The sequence below is a fragment of the Mytilus edulis genome, chromosome 3, assembly GCF_963676685.1.
Source record: "Mytilus edulis chromosome 3, xbMytEdul2.2, whole genome shotgun sequence".
Taxonomy (NCBI): Eukaryota; Metazoa; Mollusca; class Bivalvia; order Mytilida; family Mytilidae; genus Mytilus; species Mytilus edulis.
The window spans coordinates 73,593,511-73,607,053 of NC_092346.1; the positions used below are offsets into that span (position 1 = coordinate 73,593,511).

General features: G+C 31.2%; 1 protein-coding gene across 1 annotated transcript in view; it reads left to right on the forward strand.

Annotated features, from left to right (window-relative positions):
• LOC139515414 (zonadhesin-like) overlaps positions 1–9,814 on the forward strand; it is a 34,482-nt gene extending 24,668 nt beyond the window's left edge. The window contains exons 12-17 of the mRNA XM_071304985.1: positions 396–694; positions 2,144–2,424; positions 3,689–3,906; positions 4,399–4,600; positions 9,271–9,321; positions 9,579–9,814. Of these exons, the coding sequence (XP_071161086.1) occupies positions 396–694; positions 2,144–2,424; positions 3,689–3,906; positions 4,399–4,600; positions 9,271–9,321; positions 9,579–9,814 (1,287 nt within the window). The remainder of the gene's footprint in view (positions 1–395; positions 695–2,143; positions 2,425–3,688; positions 3,907–4,398; positions 4,601–9,270; positions 9,322–9,578) is intronic.
• Positions 9,815–13,543: the final 3,729 nt, after the last annotated feature.

Below are 13,543 nucleotides of genomic sequence, written 5' to 3' on the forward strand. Positions count from 1 at the left end.
TTCGACCCGGAACTTGTTAATAATTGGCAATATTAATTATGTGGAAAACAAAAGGGTCTGGAGTGGTGTAATTTTTAATCTACACCATTGGCCTATATTAGTTCTATATAGAGTTGAATTCTTTGATTTGTCGTTTTTACCCGATGACGGCTGACAAATTGGACTTCGTAATTTTAGTATTATAGATACTAGTAGTAGATATTTGTCTCATTAGCAAGTATACCACATCTCAATTTTTACGTATCTTGCAAACGCGTCGTTTTTAAAATAGGGAGATGGGACATGTACCCTTTTACGGGTATTTCGGATAATGTAAAACACAAAATGTTGAAACAAAATTACAAATAACTTTCACAGAAATAAAACAATAACAAAAATATGTCTTGATTTAACAGATTGATGGACAACTTGTTCCTGTGCCACAAAATCTTGATGCGGAGAATATAGTCATTACAAGGGAAGAAAGATCTATTGTGATACGTCATACAAAATGTGAAATTGATGTTAGTTATGATGGTAGACATAAAGTAATGGTTCAAGCTCCATTTAGTACATACAGTGGTCGTGTTAGTGGAATGTGTGGAAATTGCAACAGAGATAAAGAGGATGACTATCTTGACGGTGATGGAAATCTTGCTAAACCTCGTGCACTGCACTATCGATTAGGGCAAAAATGGAAATCTCCAGGTGAAAGGTAAGTTTTTCACATATTTCAAAAATTAGAGAAATGAAAAACTAGTACTTCAAATGACAATGAAGCTTTCACGCAACGAAATGTAAAAAATGTGTTCTATAGGCAACATTAGTTTACCGATGTTCATATCTTATATCTTCACTTATACACGTCTGCTTTAGTTCTAACACCAACCATCATACTGTACAGTTCGGATCAACATCTGGTAAAAAAACAATATCCCAATAAAAAATGAAAGAATAAGAACTCCTATGATCAGTTTCAGGTGTTGACTAGACATGTAAAGTTTTATATTTGTTTCCTCTTTTCATACATTTTTGTTCCATCAAAAACGGTACATCACATTTACAACTGATCTTTACATGGCAAAATCAATCGCAATGTGTTAAAAAGACTTGTATGAGTGTTTGTTGATCCAAGGAAGGTAAAGGTGAAAAGATGTTTCAGTTTAAAAAAAACTATTTAGTTTCGATGATTAAAAAAAACGTACGGACCCTTTTAACTTCCTAGAATTAAACAGAAACAAAACAGAAAAAGAGATCGAAAAATGTTAAGAAATCATCTAAGGTTTATATATTTTCAGTTCCTGAATTTCAAAAAATATTTTGAAAAAAGCAGCCATGAATCTTTTTAAAAACCTTCTTCCGAAATTTTTCATTTGCATGTCAATTCTTAATAACAGGATAAGGTAAAGGGATTTTCCAATTGCAATTCTATCCAAGTACTCCATATCTTGATTTTTTTTTGTGTACGCACTCATTTAGCTTCTTGCTCAATAAACACTCTAAACATTATATTCAAGAACTTCTAGTATAATAATAATATGCGAGACAATACAATTTAGTTAGTATGACATTTTTACAAAAAATGGACTAGCTTCACAACATCTACAAAGTAGTCAACATATAAAATGTGTAGGTTAAAAACTGAGTTCACGCCTCATCCCATTCTTTATGTGTTTTGTTTTCTGAAACTGTACATTATAGACTAAAAAGATTAGCAAATAAGCATCCAAACTGCATTGTTAGAAGGGTAAAAAAGCCATGGTAGTAACAGAAAATTTCTCTTTTATTTACAAACAAGAATGTGTCAATAGACCATGAATGACAAACTTGCACTATCATTAGATATAGGAAGATGTTGTGTGAGTGCCAATGCGACAACTGTCTATGTTCAATGAAATTGGAGTTCAAACTCAAATACGCTAAAAAAAATGCGTTTTTATTTAATTTTATACCAATGAAGGTCAATTGGTGATGGTTGTTTTTTGAATTTGTAAGACCTTTTTTTGGAATATTTTAACATCAATTACTCAAATAAATAACTAAGACACTGCTAGTTTTAATTTGTTTCGCATTGCAATGGATATTGATTTATATAAATAAATCAAGGAAAAATATTCAAAAGTATTCATTAAACAAAATATAAGTGAAAACTATGTTTTTTAAGTTGTCAAGATGAACAACCCCTGGCTACGTGTTCTGACAAAGCAACAAAAGAAGCTGGAAAAATGAATAAATGTGGACTGCTCAATTCTAAAAATGGTCTATTCAAAGAAGCTTTTGTCGAAGGTTTTGACCTGTCGGAATATTATGCAAGCTGTGTATTTGATGTCTGTGAAAATCTCAACTTAAATTTACACTGTCAAATGCTTGAGTATGCTGTAAAAACTGCTAGCCAGTCTGAAATAAGAATTGATCTGACGGAGTGGAGAATTGTTACAAATTGTCGTAAGTTTGATTTTAACTGCATTATTCTTAACTTTGTTTTATGGACATTTTTGTCTTGAATTTCTGTAAATTCTGATCTATATTTCTGGATGGCTATTAAACACTCATTGTCATATCTAGCAAAGTTAATTTAAAAAATAACTTCCAAGAAACATCCTTTATGAGAATATTACATAAAAGGAAAATAAAAAAAATATAAACTCCAAGGCAAACAGAAAATCTATGCAATACTTATTATAACAAATTATTCAATACGGTGAGTAACGGTTTTTTTGTCAATTTGTTCCTGTAGTATATACTTTCATTGAGGTTTTAAATTTAAGTATTTGTTTTGAGCATTCTTTATGGAGGTAAACACAAATATTGTATGCCTAATATTTTATAAAGTGTTTATTTGTTATTGACTGTTTATTCTGGTCTTTTTTATTGAAAAAAATAAGTATTTTTTCTAGAACAAACAGTATATTACTTCAAACAGGGCATTTTTTATTACTGATTCTTTTAGAGAATAATTTTTAACATAATATGATTTATTCTTAAAAACTGCTGAATGATGATGGTCAACTGTGTGCACAACCGTTTTAAGGGAAGTAGTTTTATTTGATAAATATGATAATATACAAAATGGGTAGACTTGTTAGTGATACAAGTTAAGTGAATCTCTATAGAATATTTATTGCAAAGAAAGTGGCTAGAATACATGAAAGTAAAACTGAGCAAAAGCTTGATAAATCAATCCTCAAACAGATAAGGTTTTAAATATTGTTGTTATGCATAGCTTATAATGCACAGAAATGTAGGATGTCACTTTTATACGGGATGTTAATTTCACTAGTAAAACGCTTTAATAAATATAGTTATAGAAAAATAATATTTTGTTAAATGTCAAACTCTAAAACTCGGCGCCAAACGTATATATGATATTATAGAATAAAATAGCACTTACATTTTGTCTAAATGTTTTTTTTTAGCTCTTACATGTGATAAAAAAAAGTATGATATCTGATCGATTAGAAAGAAACAATACACTTAACAACTATAAACGTTTTAGAATAAATGCATGAACTCCAATATAATCGTAAAGCAAGTCATATAACCGTACATGCCTTTATGAATCGTGCAATTGTACAGAATGTGAATTTCCATAGAACGTTTGATCCGATATATTTTTATAAAGATGAATTATTACAAATCGTATTAAAAAAAAATGAAAACAAAAATTGTAGATTGATTTATCAAGATTATTATTCAATGTCTTTTTCAGCTTTGAAATGTGATAAAACATTTGTGGAATCTGACAAAGTTACCTGTATTCCGAATTGTATGGATACTGAGGCAGATAAAAGTTCCGAATGTGCCACAGCTCCGTACAGAGGGTGCACATGCGAGTCTGGAAAAGTTGAAAAAGATAACATCTGTGTAGATATAGCTGAATGTAGGGCTTGTTCCTTGGATATAGACACACGCAATTATAATGTGTTTGTAAGTGTTAAATCAGTCTAAATGTAAAATATAAACAAAAATAAAAGACAAAAGTCATATATGCTTCCTTCATATTCCGTGTCGTCAACGGTGTTTTCTCTTCAAAGGGTTTCTCATCCTTCATTCAACCGACCAGCCTTCAAAACCAACCAATCGATAGGTATCAAATGCTCTGGTTTGGTTATCAAACCAACAATACTAATCACAAACTTATCTCGTATCATCCAGTTAAAGATCTCCAAAATCATTGAAAGATTAAGATCTCTGAATTTACAGCTTTTACATTAATGTTAGCAAGACAAATCTTTGTTTGGCTTGATTGCTTTGTTGGCATGGCAAACATTGATACAAACAAAGCTAGCAAGCCAGAATTGTCTTGCTAGAATTAATGTAACAGCTGCAAAAAAACAAACAGTGATACCTCTCAAGATAAAGAATATTGAGCATGATTAATTAAATGTAAATCACTGCATTGCTACTTCGTTGTTACAGGTTGGTGATACATATCCATATCAATCCGAATGTGGTAATTTTAAGCAATGTGTTGATAAAGATGGCAAACAAGCTCTTATCGAAAAAACTGATGCTAAATGCACTGGGGAAAAGCAAGAGTGTAGAATTGAAGGCGGAACTAGGAAATGCATGTGTGTTGAAGGATTTGAACAAGATATTGATGATTCTTCCAAATGTATAGGTACGTTTTAAAAGTTGTGTAATTTAGACCACTTTTTCATCTGACGTTTTGTGCGTTCCTAATATTAGAAAACTTGTTTTTTAAACTTATCTACAACAAAACGACAAGTTAAAATATAGTTTAATATTAATGTCGGTAGTGCTATCATCTGTAAAGATACATTTTCTCCTTATAAAGCTTAGTAGAGCATTAAAATCGAACACAACCAAGTAGTAATTGTTTCTTAAAACAGACTAATTTAGAAATCAGATAAAAATAATCTCCTTATTTTTGTAGGCAATGCGATACATCTCATCTCATATTTTTATGCTCCTGCGACATAATGTGGAGGCATATCACTTTTCCCCTGTTGTCTGTCTGTCAGTTCGGGTTTTTTTTGTCCATTCGTCCGTCCGTTCATTCGTTAGTCCAAAAAGTATATATATAAGACAGTCATGAAAACCGTAAGTTGGTTGCCTTCATTTGCAATATAATTAGTCAGCATTCTACTAAAGATTAATGTCTCGTATGCCAAAAATTTGAGTTTTTAGTATTGTCAAATTTGTAATATCTTTAAGAAAAGGTTGTAGCCGCAAGTATTGAGTTAAAGTAGAAACCTTTTGGCTAGATTTTCAGTCTGCAAACATCAGAATAAAACATAGATCATCATACTGAGTGTAAAATTTATAAATTCCTATGGTCAGACGGGTTATCATTTGTGTCTTACAGACAGCATAACAATTTCAAGTTGTATGCATGCCAACAACACTGTTTGTAAGCAGAAAAAGGGAGTCATTGTCAATATTTAGTTCTTTTTTTTCTAAAATAGAATGAAATTCAAAACAGTGTGGCTGTGGCCGTTGATTGACACATTAAATTCTTCCATTGACTGGGACACTTTAGGTGAACGTTTGTATGTAACGACCACTGCTCACTATGTACTTTTTAAAGACACTTAAACTATGGGGTCACCAAAGGTTCTCAACACCTTAATAAAGTAATTCGAAAAATTAATCAGAAATAACACGAGGTTTTGATTTATATCAATTATATAAATCAAAACATAAAGGTTATTCCTGCTTAAATTTTCAAATTATTTTATAATTAAAGGCGTTAAGAAACCTTTAGTGACCCCACAGTTTAAATGTCTATCGTAGGTACGTCGTGAACAGTGGTCGATACAGACAAATGTTCGCATAAATTGTCCCAGTCAATGGATGAATTTAATGTGTCAATCAATGGCCACAGCCACACTGTTTTGAATTTCATTCTTAAGAGTCCATTCGCTGAACTAATACACATTTAGTTTAAGGGCAAAATGAGGCACGCCTCTGGGTGTTTAATTTTCTCGTTGAAGACCCATTGGTTGCATAGGACTGTTAATTACTATTTGGTCGGGATGTCATCTTTTCACACATTTTATTTGCAATTCTCAGTTTTATTTTAGTCTATCATATTATTTGCAAATTTGTCTAAAAATTTGCAGAATTAATCGAAGAACAAGACTGATTGTGTACTGCTATTTTACCATTAAAGATAATTTATCTAAACGCACTCAAGAACATCTGTATCGTTTTAAAAGACCAAATAAATTCAAAAGTATCATTTACCAACACCTTAAGAAGCACAACCATCCTTTTAAATATTTAGCAGTTCAACCTTTAGAAGTAGTAAATAAGCAGCCTGGTGAATCGCATTCAAAGTTTGTACGATCACGGAAAATAATTGAATTAAATTGGATTAAAAAATTACAGACAGTTTACCCTCTCGGTCTAAATGATAATATCATGGGAATTGGTAATATATCTAGAACCAATTCCGTTAACATTTTGGATATAGTTTCTAAAACTGTTCGTAAAAAACGTTCTAACGGTCGTAGAACAAATCGCAATCAAAGAAAATTTCGGGCCAATCATACCAATATTTCGGACCTAATTTCTATTTCAAAAAACAACGGCAGACATTATCTGTTAACAAAACTCTGTTCGTTACCGGTTAATAAGTTCAATAAAATTTTGGAGGATTGCAACACAATTTCATATAGCAGTCCTAAGTATGAAATTGTTCAAATTATTATGGCATATTGTAATTCTAAATTATTTCCCAAAATTGATCGCCCTGAAGATCATAAAAAACATTTTATTAAAATTAAGTATGTCAATAAAGGCTTTGATTTTGTAAATATTGCCGGTATATTTAACGACCATTCTGTTAAAAAACAAATTCCTGGATATTTTGACAATACTGAGCTACCTCTTATTTGTTATATTTACAAGAAATCTACCCGGAAATTTGTGTTTAATTATAGTCAATTGTGTAAAGATGTTAATATCAGTGAAAATACACCTACTTCATGTAATTGCAGTAATTCCGAATATATTTATGGACCCATTTCCCATGTTATAACAGGAGATCTTAACATCGTTCAAGACCGAGAGTTAAAATCATTCCTCAGTAAAGGACCTAAATATCGTCCCCCGTCAATTATTGATTGGAATGAGTGTCGTAATATCATCCACGACTCACTCCATACTTACTGTATGAAATGGATAAAACGGGAAAAAGCTGACAAAAAATCTTTGGACTCTTTTTTTAATTCAGTAATGAAGATAGTTGATATACGTATTCAACATTTTAAAGAACATTTTACTATAAACAATAACAACAATAAACCTATTTCTCGTATCAAACATAAACTAAAAGAACTAGCCAAGGAATTTGTTTTTGTCCCGGCAGATAAAGCTGCTAATAATATTATTATTGTTTGACGTAAATTTTACATTGAGGTTCTGAAAAAGGAAATCACCAATTCACAAACATTCCAACTTACTCCATTTTCAGAAAACGAAATCTGTAACAAACATAAACTTTTAGGCACCGCTTTACAAGCAGAGCCAAATACAATGAAAGTCCCAACTATGTATTGGCTTCCGAAGCTACACAAAACCCCTTACAAATATAGATTTAGTTCGTCTTCAAGCCATTGTTCAACTACTAAATTGTCTATTCTTCTTACCAGCACACTTGGTACAATTAAAAACCTGATAATAAATTGTTCAAATAAGGCCTTCGAAAATAGTGGAATAAATTACTTTTGGAGTGTCAAGAACTCGTTGGAAGTACTTGATAAATTGCATGCTTATATTGGTGATTTTGAATCTGTTCAAAGTTTTGATTTTTTTACCCTGTATACCACATTGCCTCACATTCTCATTAAGAAAAAATTCACACACCTAATTAAATGGGCATTCAAAAAATCAGAATGTGAATATATATGTTCAAATTCTTTTAGGTCATTTTTTAGTAGCAATAAACAAAAAAACTATGTTAATTGGACATGCTTTGATACTATATATGCCCTTGAATTTTTACTAGATAACATTTTTGTTCGCTTTGGGGATTCCGTATATCGTCAGATTATCGGAATTCCAATGGGGACTAACTGTGCACCACTTATTGCGGACCTGTTTTTGTATTGTTATGAGTTACAATTTATGACAAAAATAAGCAAAGACCCATCGAAACAACATCTGATAAACAAATTTAATAATACTTTTAGATATTTGGATGATACGTTCAGGTATTTCACATCCAATTTTTTATGGTAATATTCTTTATAAAGCACAAAGGTGTCAGTATTCACCTCAGAAACTTACAAAACCTTTGAATAGACTTATTAAGAAGGGATATAATTACGATACTGTTGTCAAGTCATTAAAGATTGCATATTTTGGCGTTAATATTGAGTCACTGATAAGGTCTTTGCATCGGAACTAAACACAATTATTCTAAAAACAGTTGTTGGCATGACACGGGTTATGTTCTTCTCATATATGTTATGATGGTATGATACTAAACCCCTAACGGGAAGGATTGTGCCTGATGTTCATATGATGAAATCATAATCTTTCAGTCAGTTTAGTTGAAGTCTGGAGCTGGCATGACAGTAAACTGCTAGTAGTCTGTTGTTATTTATGTATTATTGTCATTTTGTTTATTTTCTTTGGTTACATCTTCTGACATCAGACTCGGATTTCTCTTGAACTGAATTTTAATGTGCGTATTGTTATGCGTTTACTTTACTACATTGGTTAGACGTATAGGGGGAGGGTTGAGATCTCACAAACATGTTTAACCCCGCCGCATTTTTGCGCCTGTCCCAAGTCAGGAGCCTCTGGCCTTTGTTAGTCTTGTATTATTTTAATTTTAGTTTCTTGTGTACAATTTGGAAATTAGTATGGCGTTCATTATCACTGGACTAGTATATATTTGTTTAGGGGCCAGCTGAAGGACGTCTCCGGGTGCGGGAATTTCTCGCTACATTGAAGACCTGTCGGTGACCCTCTGCTGTTGTTTTTTATTTGGGCGGGTTGTTGTTTCTTTGACACATTCCCCATTTCCATTCTCAATTTTATTACAATAAATCTGCCTTATTATTCTTGCATCGATGCTGCATTTGTGTTTTGCGTTCCATATTTTAAAGAATATTTAATTTATTCTGAGACTTTTTAACAAAATACAAATTATGTATCTGGTATCTTTGTTTTTTTATAAACAATTTTGTTTTAATATGAAAACTGATTTTATGAAGAAAAAATATCTTTCTTCCAATTGACAGTAAATTGCATAATTAATTGTTTTTGTCTCGTTATAATTTACCTAACGCTTTATAACTATTTCAACTTTTACAGAAAAACCTAAGCAAGAGGAGGAATTTACACTGCCAAATGAAGAGGAACCCAGTATGTATATATTTCTGTACATGCTAAGTATGAATCAACTATATAAAACACTTGTGTATACGAAATATTTGACTTGATCTGAATTTAAGACTCCGTATTTTTCAAATGATCTTTGTATTAGATCTAGATGGTATATATGGTGTAGAAGTACACTGCTTCTCTCATTACCTCGTGTTTTAGTTGCGACTTTGATGTTTCTCTTTTTTGCGAATAGCGTTTATTGAACATTAGTAAACAATACTCGCCTTTATTTACAGCTGTTTCTGCATCTTGCAAAAAAGACATAATTGTTGAATGCACAGCTAAGACGAGAAAATGGAAGTCTTGTAAAGTCGTAGCATCAGATCTTCAGAGAGTTACAGACATTGAGCCTTTAGAGAGTTCATGTAATAATAAAGAATACAAATTAAGAAAAAAGAAGAATGCCGTTATAGTTAAAAATAAATGTTCTGGAAAATTCAAAGTCACGTATAGTATTAAAGGTAAATATTAGTTTTAAGATTATGTTTATGCATGTATCAAATCTAGACACTTATGAACCACAAATTCAAATTTCTTATTATTTGGGTTTTGTTTAATCAAGCAACCTCCTGTTCCGATTGAAGTATATTCGAAGCTGATACAAAAAAAAACTTGATTAGGTTGAGTTTTTAAACTCGCATTACATGTTTATTTAAGTAACAAAGTAAACTTTTCGATTTGTTCTTTCACGTTTGTTTTCATTAAAATGAAAGCAATCTTACATTCTCAGTGAAGTTTTATCTAGGAGGATTTGATTTGAGACACAGATAGAGACCTTTTTAAAATACAGAAAAAGACTGATATTTATACATGTCATATATATTCACATAGTTTAGAACATTTTATCACTGCAGCCATGAACTATCTGTCTGTGGATATCTATAATACTAAAATAACGGGGTCCAATTTGTCAGCCGTCATGGGGTAAAAACGACAAATCAAATAATTCAACTTTATATATAGCTAATATAGGACAATGGTGTAAAAATTACACCACTTCAGACCCTTTTGTTTTCCACATAATTAATATTGCCAATAATTAACAAGTTCCGGGTCAAATCCGATACCAATACCAATAGTATATTTATCCTGTTACCTATTTCTTTATCTGTACGTTCCGCATCTGTCAGGAGCACCACCAAACGGTGTATTTAGGATTTTGATATTATCACTGGTGCGTTCTAGTATTTCTCTATAATAATAGATTTTATTTCACATGTATGGGGTACAATTAAAAAAAAACGTCATTGAATTCAAATCTGTTCAACTCAAAAAGAGGGACGAAAGATACCAGAGGAAGAATAAATCGAAAATAAACTGACAACGCCATGGCTGAAAACGAAAAAGAAAAACAGACAAATAATAGCACACAAGAAACAAAATAGAAAACTAATCTTCAGCAACAAGAACCCCACCAAAAATTGGGGGTGATCTCAGGTGCTCTGGAAAGGTAAGAAAATCCTGCTCCACATGTGGCACCCGTCATGTTGCTTATGTGATAACAAATCCGGTAAATAGTCTAATTCGGTAGGTCACATTCATGAAAGGGAAGGGGATTGTAGTTACGACGTAAGGAACATATCCGATATCATTTGTAAAACATCATTTTGTACACTATACGCCCGCAATGCTTCTATTCTGTTCTGGAAAATTTAAAGTCATATATCGTGTTAAAGGTAACTATTAGTTATGAGATGATATAAATGTTGCTTGATTTTAAAAAATAACCGGTAATTCAAATCTGTTTAACTAAAATATAGATTGTTTAGTTTAAAGTCTTAGATTGTTTAGTTTAAAGTCTTTAAATGTCAATAGTAAGTTGCTTGATATAAAAACAAATCACATGAACTATAAAAACCTTAAGCTTAATGTTTTCAAACTACATATCTTACAAGTTCATTATCACTCTGTATAACGAATCTCTTTTTCCGACTATCTTAACATGTTGGATTGAGACTAATAAGAACTTCTTCCATTGGTCTATTGAAAACAAAGGTCAACAACAAGAGCTTGTTAGCTTTTAATCATTTATTTTGTATTGATAAAGGAAAGCAGCTCTGCTGTTAAAATGTGTTAGCCAAGCTAAATCAGTATTTAATGTACACTGTCACCATATGTTCACTATTTACCGATGATATTTTTTAGAAATGTATGATATGTAGGATAATATTTGTTACACAGTGTGTCAGTGACCTTATAAGATATAAACGTTCACACAAGACTACTCTATAGCGTGTTAATCTTTCCGACTATCAATATTGGTGGATTTATTCGTTGTATATAATATATAAATATTTTTAAAATGTCGTTATATTGATCATTATACGTAAACGTATATATACCTTTACATAATGAATTTAAACTGATGGCACGATTATATAAGGCATCACGTCTCACATATTCAGAACATTCTTCCATTTTTCTTCGAATAATATCTACGTCTTAACATGTGTTTTATAAGTTAACATGTCTCTTATCAGTTAACATGTGTCTTATCGGTTAACTTTTGTCTTATCAATTATCATGTGTCTTATCTTTTTTTGTTTGCAGACTGTGAAGGTAAGCTATAAATTTAACACTTTTTGATTTTGTTCGAACTTAATAAGAGACCTTATAGAGAAGGAAGTAGTAATCAACATGTTGTCAATGGATTTTATAAGTCCTGCATTATAACATTATCAGTTTCGGATTTCATTTAGATTTTAGCAATTGTGCACTTTTTTGTCAGATAGGTGTATCTTTTTAAACAGGAAATATGTATGTAAATATGCCAGTTTCATAGTAATTACAATGCAATTTAAATTGCAAATAATATTTATACTCTATAGGTACATTACATGTATGTTCTATCACCAGACAATATTTCAGTTGGATAACAGCAATTTTGCGTAACTCTGACATTAATCTTCATTTCAAAATGAAATGTAACAAACGTGATGACACGACTTTCCACAATGAAGTGTTTTAGTAAATAAAAGAAAAAAACTTGATACAAATTGTGTTTCATGATCCTATCAAACAATGTAATTATAAGTATTGAATGCATCTTTTAGTCATTTATAGGGTTGTAAAAGCATTGACTAGGCACCCATTTTAGACAATGTACTTTGGTCAACGCTTTTACACTCCAAGCCAATCGACTTAAAGCATTTAATTCTTAAATAACACAATATGTTGCCTTAAATAGTTGTAAAGTTAACATTCCCATCCTGTTTTTTTTTTTTTATTGTGACCTACTTATCAAGTCTCATTCATTCATTTTTGCAACTAAACACACGGTTTTTTAAAATGTGCACTTTGTTGCGTACTACTAAAGCAGCTTGCACATAAAGATCACTGTAAATTAATTGCGAAAATATTTATTGGGTTTCCACGACATCGAGCTTAAAGAAAAAAATTCACATTTTTTGTAGCATTGATTATTTCTAAACTCCGAATAGTTTTTTGTCTGATGTTAACTTATAATTCAATTTTGAATGGAACGCGTCTTCTGATTGGCTGTCGTTATTTTGTTATCAGCCCATATACATAATTTAGTCATGTGACCGTGACGTCATCAACGTTTTTTCATGGTTTTCTACGGTTTAAAATGGAATTAAGAATTAAATTATAAGAAATGACTGTAATATTTTTTCTGTCTATTCGAAATAACATAAACAAAATGTGGTGCACATTGTTAAATAACCCGCTACGCGCGTTATTCAGTGTGCACCATATTTTTATGTTATTTCTTCATAGACAGAAAAAATATTACAGTCATTCCTTAAATAATTGTTGGGAGTCGTAGCTAACAATAATGTTGATGGTTACGTTCATTTTTGTCTCGTTATAAATTTGACCTACATGTACAGTAATATAAATATTTAAACATTTACAGAACCTGAACCTGAAATTGAACCTAAAACACCCACACCAAAAGAAGAGGAACAAAGTATGTATATATTTCTATCATATGCAGGGTTTAATATAATAGTATTGATAAGAGTTTTACTCGTTTTACTAAACCATTTGACATACTCATACAAATATGATTGGATAACTACCATGATAATAGACAAAACAATTTGTAAATTATAACTTTAATAGATGCAAGATGTTTTCATACATTGTGCTGAATGAGCTGTCATTTGATAATTTACAGCTCTTCCTGCATCATGCAAAAAAGACGTAACAGTTGACTGTACAGCTGAAACGAAAAAGT